Source organism: Zophobas morio, unplaced genomic scaffold (assembly GCF_036711695.1).
Source record: "Zophobas morio isolate AGI-343-1 ecotype UQ-CSIRO unplaced genomic scaffold, CSIRO_AGI_Zmor_V1 ptg000014l, whole genome shotgun sequence".
Classification (NCBI taxonomy): domain Eukaryota; kingdom Metazoa; phylum Arthropoda; class Insecta; order Coleoptera; family Tenebrionidae; genus Zophobas; species Zophobas morio.
Window position 1 is genome coordinate 2220925 of NW_026972119.1, and position 18455 is coordinate 2239379.

At 33.6% G+C, this 18455-nt stretch overlaps 1 protein-coding gene across 1 annotated transcript; it reads left to right on the forward strand.

The window, feature by feature from the left end:
* Positions 1-366: 366 nt before the first annotated feature.
* On the forward strand, positions 367-18299 carry LOC135129168 (dynein regulatory complex subunit 5-like). Its single transcript, XM_064056276.1, has 4 exons — positions 367-747; positions 807-1146; positions 9098-9669; positions 18036-18299. Exons 1-4 carry the CDS (start codon positions 466-468, stop codon positions 18270-18272), a joined length of 1431 nt encoding a protein of 476 aa, XP_063912346.1. The 5' UTR covers positions 367-465; the 3' UTR covers positions 18273-18299.
* Positions 18300-18455: the final 156 nt, after the last annotated feature.

Here is an 18455-nt window from a genome sequence, read left to right on the forward strand (position 1 = left end):
GTTCCTTGTATTTGATATTTAGGGTGATTAAATCTAAAGAAAAATTATGTCATGGTATACATTCTAAGTGGAGTGACTCAACAAAATTTTCAATAACGTCATCGATGTGTTGAAGAAGATGAACGAACCTCTTCCGTCAGCATTTTACCATCTAGACAATAATCTCAACAATCACTTGCGAATTAGAATATAGTAATAGTAGTATTAATATAGCTTAACGATATGAATCTATAACGGATTAATAGAAGCTCTAAAATATTATTAAAATCAACAACGTACATACAAAATATTCATAATTAATATCATTCTAAACTAAGTATAAGTAGGCGGATTTTACGTTTTCAAAAATCATAGCGTTAACAGAAATGACATTTATAAGTATTTTTCTTTGACTATCTTCGGCGATACAAATTAGAGGTTAAAGTTTAAAAAATATGTAAATTTTGTACTCAATCATCAAAAAATATGAGGATCCCATACAAAATTAATAAAAACACGTACGATACATACCAACCTTCTCCAGCAAGCTTAGCTCTTGTGGCCGAAAATGAAAGACAAATTGTCGCAGAAAATTTCGAGTGGGATAAAAAGCACTGTCCATCATTAATTACTTTATGTGTTGAAGCAATTAACTCAAAGTTTGCTACCAAACCACTGCTGAATGAATTGCCCTGTCAAGATCGTGATTACTTGTTGGAAATTCTAGATGTGGACTTACCATTAGAACTCGTAGTTCCTCTCATTGAAGTAAAAATGTTCTACTATCTTGAAAGAACACATTGCATTCAAATGAGCATTTGTTACAGGATGAAATTTACTGGAAAAGACGATATGATGCAAAGTTTGGTACTACAATTACCAGAAAACCAGAACAATGGAGTTGGAAAAGTTTATACATAGAAAGACACATCCAAGATGTGTTAGAGCAAGCACAACCTGAACATGGCGACGAAGATGAAATGGATGATCTCTTAAATCTATGCGCCTCATATATTCGTAAATTAGTCGTAACGCAGTTACAGGCTTGGAAACCTCCACTACACTGGGATGAAGAGGATATTCCAGAATTTTATCCTACGGATCATATTAGTTTTGAGCCGGTTTTTAAGAAACTCATAAATATTGAAGAGTTGGATGTCATATACGGTGGGTAAAGATTTATTTATCAAAATGTGTACTACAGAGAAAAAGTTTTTAATTTATTAGTTCTGTAGACTTGATTTTAGTGCACGAAAGTTGCGAGGAAAAAAAACATAAAAATACAAAATACAACATATACATTATGTTGCGACATACTTTCATTTTCGCCAATTTCCATGAGAATAAAAACGGTCCATCAAAATCATATTTGGTAAGCCCAAAGATATTTACACGACTTTAACAAATACAACTAATTTTAGTACACAGTGCAATGCGAATACCTAAAAATATTTGTACACCGCGTCTTTTAAAAAATTATAACCAGCAATAATTTACATAACGTAGAAATATCTTCAGATGTCGTCTATAATAATCATAATCAAATTAATAAGCTGAAATCAGTTTAACCCAGACGAGACGGCGTTGCATCTTAATTTCTGGCCGCATGACCGCTCTCATTTCTGAATCTGTTTAAATCAACTCAAGGACGTTGTATTAATACAGCGTCCTTGATCTAAATCTTTCGCTAAAGAGAGTATCCTCCCAATTTGGAAAAAAATTCATAGGTACGATTTAACCATATTTAATTTTGGAGATAGATCTAATATTATTAACTGTCCAGTCTGCATAACTTCAGCTTTATGTAAAATTTTTTGGTTAATATTAATTACATAAAAGTCAGGAAAATGGCACTTTACTGAAGAGGAGTTAAATTAAAATACAAATTTTAAAACTCCAAGTCAAGTATAAACTTTTTCCGGAAATCGTTAAAGATCGAAATTTGATGGCAATTATTGTTCTATGAACAATAATTGATTTGAAATTTGTCATATTGGAACTTCTAATGAAAATCTCAAACTTAGTCTCAAATCGCTGTCTGGAATTAATGTTTTTTTTTACCGGAAAAATAAAAACTTGAACTTGAAGTTTTAGATTTATTTATGTTACATTAAGTAGGTACACAGTTAGGTGCTGTTATAAATGAAAAATTAAGTACTGCAGTATTTTCAACATTAATTATACGCGACGCTTCTCCTGAATGAATGAGTTTGCTATTTCCGGACTTGGTATTCTCTTTCTGGTCCTGTATTTTTTTCGCGACGTTAATTTTATTCTGAATGGAATTTTTTATACATCCCTCCACCACTGATGTCCACCCTTTGTATATTTTGATGTTACATAAATTAGCACCAGCGTGTGCTAAAAATTTTGTGGAATTACGCGGAACGCAGTGACCATTGAATTCTTTCGGATTTTATAATTTCAAACATTCCGCTATTTTGCTTGACATTTTAGCTAAAATGTGAATGTTTACATCTTCATTCGTAAAAGCTAGATTTGTTTTGATTTGTATTCCGTGCTGGTTCTCTTTATAAGCGTCGTTTCAATTTGAGTGTTGTTTTTAGTTGGTTGATAGTTTACAAGTTTTATTTTTTTTCTCCGATGTATTGTTCCACTTTTTTTTCCTGTTACACCATGCTTCAAATTCCCGAAAAACATTTTCATATCTTTCCCGCGACACAGAAGGTATCAATTTGTCACAATACTCTTTAGGGGCCTTGTTAATGCTATTTTTACAGTCTAAATCACATCTTCACTCACGGGTAATACTATTACTATTACTTTCGAGCCCACCATAGGTTTTAAAACGATACATTCTTTAGTTAAAAGTGTAAAATTCACGAATTTATGATTCCAAATAAAAAACTGTACGCGTCATGATTTTACTGGTTTCGTCACGTACCAGGGACTCATCTATGACTCGTCCTGGTATTTGCTAACTCAGCCAGTAAAATCTGATTTTCCGGACTGGATACGTAAATAACTAATTTTATTAATCTCCTTCCATTATTAAGGCCAATCGCTACGTTTTCTGAGTGGGATTTTCGGTCTATTTTCAGAATGTAATATCTGCGTTATTAACAAACTTATGATTTTGAAATTTGAAATAAATGTCCATAGCTTTCTTTATATAGGAAGGTCAATTTTGTTAAAAACAATTTATTATCATACTTTTCTTTTAATTTTAGTGAAATTTTTGCATAATGTATGTTTAAAAATCAATATCTCAATTATTAAAGGAAATTTCAGAACACAGTTTTCAACACTGTTTTCAGCTTAGAAAACTCCAAAAATCGTACAAGAGATGCTGTATTTAAGGATTTTCTTGAAACGAAGCGTGTTGAAATTAGAAAAACTTGTTTTTTTTCCACTTGACATTTGAATTAGAAAATTAGATAATGATGCCAATCTTTAATTTCTAGTGACCTTAAGATTGTAATTTAACTACAGAAAAATTTCTACATCTACCGAACGTGAATGTTTATTATGTAGATATTCGTAAAGCATTTGATCGTCTTGATCATACCATGTTTAGTCCTTTTGAATAGATGTCTGTCTGTCTGTCTGTCTGATTAGTTTGTTGTATTTTCTGGGATACCTTAGGGTAGCCTACCCACTACCATTTGGGACTTACACTATTTTCTTTGTTTATCAACAATGTAACACATCAACTTTCTTTAGGGTTTTTGATGTTTGCAGACGATTTATGAATATTGTAAAATAACTTACATGGACTATTCAGTATTATTAGTTTATAATTCAAGTAAGAGTGTGATTTTAAATTTTGATAAGTGTACACCAGTATGATTTTTAACAATACATATTGAAATTTATGTATAATATGGATGTTCTTTTGAATCGCAAATTAATTTTAATGAACTGCTCGATAATATGGAGTTTATACGTATGTCTTCATAAAAAGGCAAACCATAAAGAAAAAATTCATGCTTTTTTTTTGTAAAATTTTCTATGCGGGTTAATTTCTGATCACTCTTGAAAGTGTGGATCTGCGAAAAATAAAAAAATACACAATATTTAGATTTAAACTTGTCAACAATAACACGGGTTGTAAGCTATTAAACAAACATTTGTTTAATAGTTTGCTGTGATGGACAGAGAAGACATGGTCGTTCACGGAAACTATCACCTATATAAATTCATGTCCCCTCCTATTGAGAGTCTGAATGGTAGTCGTTTATAACATATTTACGGTGTTAAATTTTCAGCCGCCCTTGCCATGAATAATGCAAATTTATGACACCATTCCGAGCTTTAGGTAGCAGATCTTTGTTGTGTTTGGGTAACACACTTTTCATAAACAGGATCTAACTCCTTTAATGAAGGCCTATCCTTCCAATCAAAATCATAAAGGAAGATTTCACTATTTTTATTTATATTGGAATAATTAGTTATGTCGATACAATCAAGTTTCGTTAAGTTCGTTTATCATATCCTGCCCGTTGGCTAATCATTTGTAGTACTCTAAATGGTATCTATCACTCTGAAGGGAGTCGGGTGCATTGTTGGTAAATTAGGATATTGTGAAGGCGACAATGCAGCAGTTAATAAGGTGAACTCACAATTGTAAATCTTTTTGACGCCACCTGTTCCTGTCTGTTATTCACTCGAGAGATGGATTCAAGGAAATGCATTATTCTTCGAGCACTCAATTATTATTTTATATTTTACCCTGCTGTATTTTTATAATCTATACATTTCTAAATAAATGCAAGCGGCAGATATAAATAATAATAATATAATTAATACTAAATAATAATAATACGCAAGGCGTTGTGCAAACTTTGATTTTTGACGGTAGAATCGGGCTGATAATTAATAAATTGCATAAAAGAGATTATTATTCCCATTGATCTAATAAAGGAATGGATGGAGCCTTGTATACGTTTCCATACGCGAGCGAGTGTAATCAACATAAGAAAGAAATAGCTAGAGCGGATATGCATCAGTGGGGAAAGGACGGCTGACCACGTTATCACGTGCTGGGTGGCAAGAAACGCTTCATTTGAACGGGAATTAATACGTTTTCTTACGAATTTATTCAAACAATCAATTATAACAAACGTCTGTTAATGAAAACTATATTTTTACAGTTTACATTAAAATTATGTGTAATGTGAAACAACAAAAATCATGTTAAGTGGTGGAGATAGTCTTTTAATAAAATGAAATGTATAGAGAATCTACAATATATTACGAATTCAGTTAGTACAGTAATCTTCTAAAGTTAACTAATCTTGTAGTGTACGTTCATTGGTAATTCTGAAATTTTTAGGATAAAAATAATTAAACTTTCGAAAAAAGTGACAGGGTGCCTAATTAAATTAAACATATTAAATTGTGTGGAATTTTCTACTAAAATTTATTTTCTAAATCCACGTACAAATAACTAAAACAATAATCAATAAATATGAAATTCCCTCTTTTTGTAGCAATAAACCGTTTTTTCGTAACTCGGAATGTTTAGGGAATCTAACAAATTTTTTAAATTATTTACGAAATCCTTCGTCTGTGTATGTGATTATTACCTATGAAATGAAACAGGATTGCTGTCTTTGCACGTTCTATGCAATTATACGCACAACACGATTTCACGATGTTTAACAAATACTCCGATAAAATACAACTTAAGAAGACTGTAGATATTTAAATAAGGTAACTTGAGCCTAAAAAACGTAAATTTGCAAAAATATACCTTCAAACACCATGAGACAGCACGAAAGAAACCTCCAGAAACACAGTGCTCTGCAGTTTCGCGTCAATGTTTTGCCACCCAGAGAGCCCTATCTCTGTCCCACTGTGTTGACAACGCGCGTCTCTCTCTAAGTTACTTCCATATAATATTATGTCTATGATTATTCCGCATTACTAGATTTAGGGGGGCCCTATAGCCCTAGAGAACATGGAAAACTTTGTTTATACTCTACAGCTTATCTGTTTTGTGATATGCAGGTATAGTGCTGCAAATGCTGGTTCTTTTTTATGACTGCATCCTATTGTGAAGGAGTTAAGTGTTCCACAATAGGCCTCTGCCGTAAATAATCCAGCGGTCATAAACCATCAAGGGACCAACTGTCTGCACTACACAGGGCCGTTTGCGCCCGTAAACCTTTAAGATGATTTATGGCACGGGTATTTACATTTTCAATACAGTTCATAATACTTGCGGTAATTGAGATTGCAGAGCCATAAAAACGAAGTCAGAGTTGGACCACTATAATAGTTTGTGAGATGCTTTTTAGTTGCAAACAAAGTGTTTTTTAATGTAAAAATCCATGAAACCACTTCTCTAATACAATAAACCTGAGCAGCATAGAGTAATTATATTATAGTAGGTATATAGATTTGAAAAATCAAAACAAAATATTTTTTCTACAATTATGTAAAAAATTACTCATATGTCAATGGTTTAGAGTGCAAAAAGTGGCACTTTCTTGTACTAGTGCAAGCAAAATTTTATTGCACTCTAATGTCAATCTAATCAACGTCAAATTTTATTAATTAATCATAACTATAATAATTATTATTTATGCGGAGTATGAGGTGGACGAAGTTTCGTGTACTTCTTATACATTTCTTTCAAATTAAATCCTATTTCGCTCTTAATTACAAAACTTCTTTCTTTATCGGTCTTAGAGCGTAGTACTTTGACTACTAAAATGGAGCCAGTGTCTTTTATGTCGTCGACAGTCATTTTTTAAAGCTCATCTCTTCGACATGTCCCTGCTATAGCAAAAATAGCAACAACCTATAATACGTAATAAATATTAATGTAATCCAATAAAAATTATAAATAATAATAATTAAAGTAACTACCTTTTCCATTAAATATAATGAATCTGGCACCTCTTTCAGAAACTGGTATAATTGTGCTGTACTGAAAATTTTTGATTTTTTTGCTCTGAATCCCACGGAGTTCCTCTTTAAGAATGATCGTTTGCAATTTTTTTTATGTCTATACTTTCTTTCACCAAAAGCCAAAAGGAAAGCACGTATCATGGAATATTCGGACCATAGGGTAGAAGGCTTTATAGTGAACCAAGAGCTATAAGGTTATATGGCCATCATAAAAGTAGTTGACCGCAAATAAATACCCCCTTTGTGTGGTTCGCATTAAGCATACCGGTTGGCAATAAATCATCTTCTAAACATTTCTTGCTCATATTTAACAGGGCCGGCTTTCAAAGGGAGTGGTTATTTCGGAACCCTCAGCGGCTGCAGGTAGTAAAGAAATAGTGGAGTGGTGGATTTTCATATTTAGTGAAAGCCGCCCCTGAACGAAACCACAAGAACCGGTCGAGCTGCAGTGGACACGTTATTTACGACCCTAAAACCTTTTCTATTGTAAACAACTTAACTTCGACACAATGGGATGATTTTATGATGGCCATATAACCTTATAACTCTTGGTTCAAAATAAGCCAGAAGCACGGTTTCTGTTAAATGCACAACCTTTTTGTCCTCACACCATTCTTTGAACCTATTGTATGTTACATCATATTGTTTTTGGGATTTCTCGGGCAATAAATTAAATATTGCCGCATTGGCCATCTCAGTAACTTCAGGGTTTGTTTAATTTTCACTCGAATCACTCATTTTGGGGTCAGAACGGTTTAAAACACTCACTCACTACTTATTTATGGCGTTTTATTTTATTTTGCAAATTGGCTTTATTTTTGGAAACATTGGTTGTCATGGTAGGTATTGGTTTTAGTTGTTGTAGAATTTTATTTTCTCCAGTAAAACTGGTGCATTATACCCACTACTGTGGAAAAAATGTTATATGCAACACGTGCAAAAGTGTTCTTGCACTTGACGCATTGTCCGAATGTCCTCGACCTTCGATCTCGTCGGACAATTGTTACGTCGCGCGCAAGAATCAATCACTTTTTGCACTTGTTGCATACCTACCTAAATAACTATTATTTATCATATAATCTCGAAAATACCAGAATGTGAAATGTATTTTAGGCATATCGTGTAGATGGTACCTAAAACGGTAACCAAAATTTGTCTGGTCATCCCCACCACCAATTTGATGACGTCACTTCAAAATTTTAACAATAAATCCGTTTAATTAATCTATGCAGAGGTGCATATCAATAGTTAGTTTATACTCAAATTTGTCTCTTCCTTGCAAAATGTTAACACATTTTTTATGTTGATGCTTTACGATTTAACTTTTTTAATTTTTTTTTGTCATGTCAGGCACCTGATTATTTCCAGTTTCCCAATTTTTAACTACACATTCCTCAAACATAGGTCTAGACTTAGTGTGCTATTATATTTTCTCATATTAACAATTAATAATAATAAAATTGTTATTTACCTAAGCTTCCGAAAAGACGAAAATATTAGTCATTTCCTGAAATAGTTGTATTCGGTACAAATGTTATCACTCTTTTAGGTTTTCAAATAGATAAAGATTAAATTTTATAATATGTATCATTCTAATCTAAACCCTAAATTGTGGAACAAAGCATACGTAGCCTAAAAAAAAATCTTTAAAATAAACTTTGTAGTTTCTGTAAAATCCAATACATAACTGTTTTAAAAACTGGGAGCAAACATTTACGACAGCGAAAGTTTCAATTATCTTACAACTATCAGAAGGCTTTAGTAAATCCGAGGAACTTCACACTTCACGTTGTGCAGATGTAAGCTGTTCGTAGTTTATTTTTTTCCTTTCCACTATTTTCAGAAAATTACAGAAATAACCAAAATATCATTAGTTGCATAAGTATTTAATTAAAAAAAAAACAATGAATATTGCTGGTCAATATTCATGGTTTATAAGAGAACATTTGTTATGAAATTACCCGTCGTTTAGTTTTGTTCAGTTGTATTTTTTTTGACGTTGTACGTCATTTAATTTGTATTTTCATTTTAAGATACTTTGTGTTCCAATAAAATAATGAAGCAGCCAGACCTGACATTATTTAAATTTCTTAGATATTAGACTGAAATTCTTAACTTCACAATTAAACAGTTCCTGCAAAAACCTATTAAAAAAAGTTGTTGATCTTCATGAGCTCTACATCCAATTAAAATTAAGGTACTTATTTCTGAGACACCTGTATAATGGTATTTGTTCCAGGCATGAATAACGTTGGTGATAAATTCTCTTGGCATATGTTCAATGTGTCAGTAGGAGATTGTCAACGCTTAGGAAAAGCAATCTACCATTTAAAATATCTTCGAGTCTTAAGAATTCACAGAAGTAAATTGGACGATCAACATATTCGTGCCTTGATGCAAGGTTTTATTAAAAACGAAACAGTAGAAGAACTAGATCTTTCGCATTGTCTCATTGGTGATCAAGGGGCCTGTTGTATAGCTAAAATCTTGTGCGTTCATCCAAAATTGCGGATTCTAAATCTTTGTAATAATAAAATTGAAAAATTAGGATGTGAGGGCATAGGTTTTGCATTATTGCAGCCGGAATGTTGTTTGGAAAAACTAAATTTAAAACTGAATCCATTACATAAGGACGGTGCAATGGGTATAATGAGAGCTTTGGTTAGAAGTACAAAACTCACTGAATTGTCTATGGCAGCATGTGAATACGATGACAATGCACCCATAAGAACAGGACAAATGCTAATGCTAAACAGGTCGTTAAAAAAATTAGATGTCAGTAATAACTGGTTCGACGATGAAGGGGGACAGGTAAGCACAAAATCGCTATAGTTGTTGTGGTCTCTGTAAGTAAATCTACAGGCAACGTATTTTTGTTTTCTACGAAAACTGTTAAAAATTAAAAAATATGTCTATGACAACTAGTTCTTTAAAATATTCCACAAACATATAATACCAGTTATTTTCTTGCAATTGGGTTTCTAGTCCTTACAGTTTTCAAATTAAAGCAATTTCGCATGATTAAACCATGGCAAAAATATATATGATATTAGACCTTTGTCAGAATAATGTTTCCCTATCGGTTACGCTCAGGAACTAAAAAAATAATGTCGAAAAAATTAACACTGAATTAGGTTTTGACTTTTATTCGGTTTTCCCATTGTGTTGTCTCGAACAAATACAGATTTACATATCTTTGTTTTTTATCCAAGTTATTATTATTATTATTATTATTAATATTATTACATAATGATGTGGCAAGTTGGTGCAAACTCGATAAATTTTATCCAGCAATGACCACTTCTTATAACACATTCGCTAGGTTATGCATCAAAAGAATAACCAGATCGTGCTACAAACTCACAGTGTTATTACTTTAAAATGAATCTGAAAATGAAAGATGAGTAAAAGTAAAAATGTTTGAAGATTCTTCCCGTTAAAAAAATCTGATTAATTTTGAACGAACACTTGTTATTTATATAGACAAGCCATCAATACCTACATATTTTCAATCAGTAGGATAATTAAGCAGGTACTACAGGTACATATGCACAGGGTGGCCATAAAACCAAACCATAAAAACACGAAAATTTCGAAAAAAATTAAATAAGCCTTCTGGTAAACGGCACACTTGTAGTACCAAAGCCCTCCTCTAATAGGTTCTTGAGGGCACTACCGGAATCCTGCGTGTACATGCGTGAACCTATACGCATGCCACTTCATCTTATGCCACCCAGACTGGGAGAGAGGCTATCTTGTGCCGATTGGTCGGCCACCCTCGTGAGACCATATAAAAGAAACCGTTCCGCACCACCGAACTACCGAAGACACTTTCTGTTTCGGATCCTCTTGCACTGGTTGCCTCCACCTGAGTGTGAAGTAGTGTGAACCATTGATCTAATAAAGAAGTGGATGGAGCCTTGTATACGTTTCCATACGCAAGCGAGTGTAATCAACACAAGAAAGAAATAACAAGAGTTGTTATGCATCAGTGGGAAAAGGACGGCTGACCACGTAGCACGTGCTGGGTGGCAAAAAATGCTTCATTTGAACGGGAATTAATATGTTTTCTTACGAATTTGTTCAAACAATCAATTATAACAAACGTTTGTTAATGAAAACTATATTTTTACAGTTTACATTAAAATTTTGTGTAATATGAAACAACAAAAATCATGTTAAGTGGTGGAGATAGTCTTTTAATAAAATGAAATAAATACAGAATCTACAATATATTACGAATTCAGTTAATACAATAATCTTCTACAAGTTAACTAATCTTGTAGTGTATGTTCATTGGTAAATCTGAAATTTTTACGATAAAATTAATTAAACTTTCGATAAAAGTGACAGGGTGCCTAATTAAATTAAACATATTAAAGTGGGTGGAATTTTCTAGTAAAATCTATTTTCTAAATCCACGTACAAATAACTAAAACAATAATTAATCAATAGATATAGAATTCCCTCTTTTTGTAGCAACAATATTTTTTTCGTAACTCGGAATGTTTAGGGAATCTAACAAAATTTTTAAATTATAATTACGAAATTCTTCGTCTCTATATGTGATTATTACCTATGAAATGAAACAGGATTGCTTTCTTTGCACGTTCTTTGCAATTATACGCACAACACGATTTCACGATGTTTAACAAATAGTCCGATAAAATACAACTTAAGAAGACTGTAGTCATTTAAATAAAGTAACTTGAGCCTAAAAAACGTAAATTTGCAAAAATACACCTTTAAACACCATGCGACAGCACGAAAGAAACCGCCAGAAACACAGTGCTCTGCAGTTTCGCGTCAATGTTTTGCCACCCAGAGAGCCCTATCTCTGTCCCACTGTGTTGGCAACACGCGTCTCTCTCTAAGTTACTTCCATATAATATTATTTCTATGGTGTGAACTCCTCCATTGGTTACTGGTTACGAGTATCACAGAAGTCTACGCTCCTGGCTGTGTACATATAATTCATGCATATATGTACAATATTACGAAACTAAAAGAGGACCCGGGTGGGTGTGTTGGCTTCGCGTCTGCGTCTACATCTTGGGTCGTGGATGCGATTCCTGCTCTAGCTCTGGGTGTTTCTATACGTCTGGTTTTTTGTAATTGGGCCTCGGCCTGTTAAAGACCTAATTAATAAAAAAAAGTCGAGGATGGTGGAAAAAGAACGGAGGGATATTACGGTGAAATTAGGGGCACCGACCTCTCTGGATCTAAACACCGTTTACGTACTTGAGTTAACCACACCCCTAGGTTCAAAAGTATCGCCAACCAGTGGCGGAGCAACTTGGCTTACTTGAGCATCGTCTGGTACTTACTCAAGCATTAGCATCATCTAGAAAAACTAGAAACATTTTGAGTTAATACTCAAGTAGGTACTTCGTACTTTGCTGCCTATTTTATTATGTTGGGAGACAATTTACGTATCACCAGGTCCAGAGAAATTCTCGGCCGAGAATATTTCATCGCAGAGATCATACCTAAGTTGATCCACACAGCCGACACCTTCCAGGAAGTAGGAGAAGTGCAAGGAAAGAGACAAGATCGCTAAAAACGATATTACTGTTACGAAAGAAACCCATACGCCGCCCCGGTACGACGCCTATGGGTTCTAGTATGTACGGCGAAGATGACTCATCGTCGATGACGGCGAAATAGAGGGCACCTTCGGGAACGAATCTGTCTCAACCCACAAATGACGTGCAGACAATTGAGTTGAGTCTAGTCAATTCAATTCCAGTCGAGTCGTAGTTATTTTGTACATAATCGCTGTGCAGTTAGTCGTGTAAATTTGAGTTAGTAAGAAATAAATTGTTGCGTTTTACCCACGGCGATTTTAATCGCCGATCAACGTAACACTACGATCTTCGCCATGAGCCAGGCCCAAACTACCAGCTTGGAGACCTAATCTTAGTGATGACGCACTCACTAAAGTTTAATAATTTCTTATAGATTAAACTTGGAACTGGTCTCGAAGTACGCCGAGCGTTCTAATATATGCCTGCTGTGTATTTCGTATTGTGTAAATTGAGAATTTTTCGGTACACGATACGATTTTTGTGAACTCATTTTGATCAATCATGTAAATTCTTGGTTATTTGAAATTTGTTTTTTTTTGTTGTAGTTTCCGTAATTCATTTAATCATCATCAGAACTTCGAGAGTGCAAATTTTAGATTAATCCGGTTAATCAATTTTTTGAACTTAACACGTGATGGCACTTTTTTATCAATAATACCAAAATGAACAAGTTGAAGTTCATCAGTCAATTGCTGCAATGTTACTATGAGGGATTTTTACCAGGAGTTGTCAAGTATTTTTCTAAATAGCCTAAGTTTGCAAGTAATGATGAGTTCATTTTCCAAAATATCTGGGTACACTTCACCATTAAAGTTGCCTTCAATAATATAATGTGGCGACTCATTTTTTATTATTTACAATAAAAACATGGTACTTCTTACTGCAAACGTTTTGCAGAATTGTATGCATAGGTTCTCAGTTGGAGAAATCGAAAACAAATTAATTTCGTTTATTACAGCGTCATGTCATGAATGTAAAAAAATGTTTTAGACAAACCCTACGTGCTTTTAGCTGTATAATCCAAATTTGTTGTGATAACCTAAACATCCCGCCTTAAAATTGACATGTGAAAAAAAATTGAAAGCCCGCGAAAAATTCAAAAATTGGCCTAACAAAATGGAACCCTACCCCAAGGTTGAAAAAGTACCGTTAAATAAAACACAAAATATGTAGAGGACACAATAGATATTTATTTTATTAGGAGTTTAAGTGATACTTTATGTGACAGAGTATGGACGATTAAATGCCGAGCGATAGCGAGGCGAATTAAGTCCATACGAGTCACATAAAGTCACTTAAACTCCGAATGAAATACAATATTTTATTTTCAAACGATTAATCTTCTTTTGAAATGATTATTTCCTATCTTCGTGCTTCATTAAGGAATTGCCTTGATTTCACTTACCATGGTTACTATGGTTGACAACCACTATGTTCTGAATCAATGCAAATATTTGAATATCACAAATGTAATAAAAAAATTGGTCTAAAGAGTTTAGCCAGTACTTCCCTCGCTGTCGGAAACGGAACAACTGCATGCCTATTATGCTTTTTTTCGCATTAGATTTCAAAGCATTCGGTTTTGTAGTTCTTGATTAAATCAATAAAATAAATTTGTGCATTCATTAAATTTTTTGAGTCACCTGTATATCCAAATCCCAAAAATATGAATGGAATGATAAATCACACGAAGAGACTCATCATATTTTGTACATTTTAGATAGGATTTATTCAGCAAAATTTTAGGGTGGCGTCATCCATTTTTTAGGGGGAATGAGCAATTATATTTTGATCAAAAATTTACCATGCTTATGATAAATTTAAAACATTTCCAAGATTTCAAAGCATCCGGTTTTGTAGTTCCTGATTAAATCAATAAAATGAATATGCGGATTCATTAAATTTGAGTCACCCTGTATATGCTGGATGCAAATACACAAGTTAATGTGTGGCAGCAAATTAAAATTATGGCAGTCAACAAGAGAACAAAATCTTAATAAAAAAAACTCTATGCAGCGGGGCGCACAGCAACAGCGGCACCAGAGAGCCCCCTCGTGAATACCTATGACTCCAAAAGTTGAGGGGGCACCCGGGTCGCCATAAAAGTGTGGCGATCGAGCTTCAGCACAGCAAAATTACCCATAGGCGGCGTTGTAGCACGAACGGAGTTTGGAGCTCCTGGTTGTGGCTGTTCTCCCACCACGACGGTGATTCTACTCAATCGGCAAGCACATGCCGCCCAGCACCCCTCTATGTAACGAAGAAACGTGCCGCGCTAACAGGTCGTTACGGTCGCAAACTCGTGGTTGGAAATTCCGGATATTGGGGCAAGCCGCGAGCGTCACGTCATCCCGACTGCTCCCCTGACATCTATTCAAGACCTGTGTCTTTTATGCAGATAGCGCGATAAATTCCGCCAGCTCGACAAAGGAACCGCGCACTCCGCTTTCGCCACATATTCCTGTGTTATTTACCCCAATTCTATTTAAGTGCTCACTTTCTAAGTATGACTCTGATATTAAACCACAACCAAACAAGTTTCAAAAAGAGCAATCAACAACATTTAAATTCGCCATACACTCTCATGAAATTTGAAACAGTAAAGAATTCTTATCTGAGATTAAGATTGACCAGCAGACAATTTATATGTATGATGGAAGCATTAATCAACAAAATATTTACCTGGTCAGAAAAACTAGCAAAGATTTATAAAAACAAAAAAGATCTGGTGTGAAGTATAACTTGTGCAGACAAAAAAATTACGTGAGGCTAGGAACTGCAGAGCATGAAAATTTACGTTCAATTTAAATTATACAGCAAAGAAAATTCCTGAGGCTAAAATTGTGTGATAGAGAAAAATTGAAAAGCCAACAAAATTACATGAGGTTAATATTTGCCACACGTTATCAACGATTCAAACAAAAAATTTACATGATGTTCAATTATGCCTTGATCCAAGTGATTGGTTACTTAAAACAATTAGCTTTGAGAGTTTATATCGTGTACTGTCCCCAGTTTATACCTAACAAACATACACATTATATGATAAATAAACACAAAATGCATCCCTCGTCGCGAGAATTACGTCTCGGTGGTGTAATTTCTCACGTCGAGATGACGTGATTTTCCATGTAGCGAAAAATACGTCTCGATGATGTCCGGATCGGATGATAACTGCCTAAGGGAAGAAAAAATTAATCCCCTCGTCTCTCAGTCCACGATATTATGAATTCTGCCGCACTTTCCACGATCCCTTTTCCCAGACACGGTTAGGTTAATTTAACTGCCATAAATGAACTATTAGCAATATTATGTGAGGAATTAAGAAGTGTTATAATGTAATACTTAAGTATAAGCATCCAGAAAACTTATTTATAACTTGATAAAGAAGGCTGAGTCCTGACTAAGTGATTTCATGAAATCTCCTAGCCAGTAATTTACCTGAATAATCTCACGACTGTCAAATTGTACTAGAAACAGTAACGATTAAAATTCTAATATGAATTGTGAATTTACAGAATAAATCAAATTTACACCACGTGTTAGCGTCGGTCCAAAATTCGCATATTTCGATTGAAAAACAGCAAGAATTAGCTACGCTTGTTGGGTAAACTGTGGCGTCGTCATCGATACGATTAATTTTCGTTAAACAAAACAACTTTCTTTTTTTTTTTAACTATCAAAACAACTAATCTAGCTACCTTACTGTCTACTTTCACTCACACCAAACAAACAACAGTGACGCATCTCAAGCCCCTACCATGCAAGCTAACCTTTACCAATCTTCTCACTAGATACTACTCAGAAATTCCCTAGAAGAGTTACCAACTACCAGAAAAAAAACTAAACTTGCACATATTTGCCTATGCTTAATGATTTTCTTAATGACTTTTTTTTTTTTTTTTAGTTCAAATTATTCAGATGCGATTTCGCGCCGTTGTTTTTTTTCAGCGCTAAATTTTAATTTAAATTTGATCACCACACTGTAATAAGGGTTCCTACTTAAAATTTCAAAGTAACCCCCCCAACTAAAAGGAGTGGGGAAGGGGAATAGTTTTTACACTAAAGTATTTCCCCCATGGAATTATTATATTTTTTATATGGATATTTTTTTGTAGAGTGCTTATTTTTCGAGATATTTGAATGTTTTAAGTTAAAAAAAAATCACCCTGTATATATACATTGGGCCCCACATCCCAGAAGCATACTCCAAATTCGATCTAATGTCAGCAGTATGTTCAAAAATTAGCGCACCAGCTCAACGATGCATGATTAAATTCACAAATCTAAACTCGAGAAAAATGATAAAAAAAAATTCCTTACGTCAATTTAACGTTGACTTATCAAAACAAAATATCGATTAGATAAATCAAAAAACCTGAAAATTTAGCCACTGATGTCAGATTCAACCTACTTACATGATTTTTAAGTTTTTTGTAACGTTATCAAATGAAGAGGTCTATGAACAAAGACAAAATGCCTCCAAAATTATTTTGAATAATCAAAGGCCAATCGATTTCAGATGTCCAACACAAAGTAGTGAATTAGTCAACTTTCGGAAAAAATATTAAACTTTGAAGCACATTATATCTTCTACATTCGGATAAAAGGATCTGCTTGCTGCGAGTACATAATACTAAACTTTTTCCAAAGCTGATAGCCCCATTTTGTTGAACGTCACAACTCAAGGCCAAATTTTAATTATTTGCAGGGTTTATAATTTCTAATTTTGGCGGGATGTTTAGGTTACCACAGTAGTTACAATTAACGTGTTTTAATTTTTTCGAAAAATATTTTAATGTACATATGTGTTCTGTATATTATGTGTTCTGGATTTAGAAATATCTGCAAATTAACTTTTTTTATAAATATAAAACTTCGTAGCGGCAGTAGGAGATATAAATATATACGTATTGAATAAAACATCCTTTATATGTACAATGGATAATTTGAATTATTTAAATATATTTAGTCACTGGTGCATTATTCTAGGTTTATAAATAAATAACCACTTCATCTTGTATCTTTTTTAGGCAATTATAATATAGGCATTTTTATCCGACAAGAATGATTGTGTTGCAAATTTTTCACCAAAGATATTTGTTAACTTTCACTAAGTATTATAAAAACACGAAAAAAATCTTCGCATTCTAGGAATTTATAGCAGCTATTCAGTTCATAAATTATTTTTGCAGTTTTTTTTTATACACTTCCAACAACAATCGCGTGATATTCTAAACACAAAAAATTTTAATTATCTGTTGACTACACTATTCCGAATTATATGGCTTTGCAAAATGGGGGCAAGAGGATATGTGGATGATAAAACCGGGAATGTAAAGTTATTGCGATGCAAAAATTTTATACACACCTTTGAAAAGTACAGTCATGTTAGATTACCATTTATGACATTTCGTGCTTTCGGTGCGACACCTTCTACTCCCTCTGTATATTATTTACTCTTCGAGTCTAACAGAAATTTGCACGGCTTGAGCAGCCGTTTTAAAATCCGTAACGTATTATTTTCTACGAATTTTCTTACTTTAGCTACAATATCGTAAGGTAAAGGATTTAATTTTCTTATTTTAGTTTCTCGTGGATGGGCTGACTATTAACCAAACTCTTGAATGGTTAGATGTTAGAGAAACTGACATCACTCCTGCTCAACTACACATGCTCCAGAAATTATTACAGCGTAATCGCTTAGAGGCAGAAGATGTAGAAGAATCTGTTTATGAAGAATCTTCACCATCCGTTTCTGAACAAGCAGAAGTCGCTTCGCAAAAGACCACTACGTCAGGAACGGCTAGCATTTTAAATGAATAATAAAACTAGAATCTACAGTATATACTGTATTTACAGAAATACAATATACAAGACTAGAAAATATATTGAATATAAATAATTACATATGTATCTCACAAATCTAAACACAATGTCACAAACCGAAACTTACATAAATCAAAAGCCCAAATAATACATTTTTTGCCGAAATCATATAATCTACTA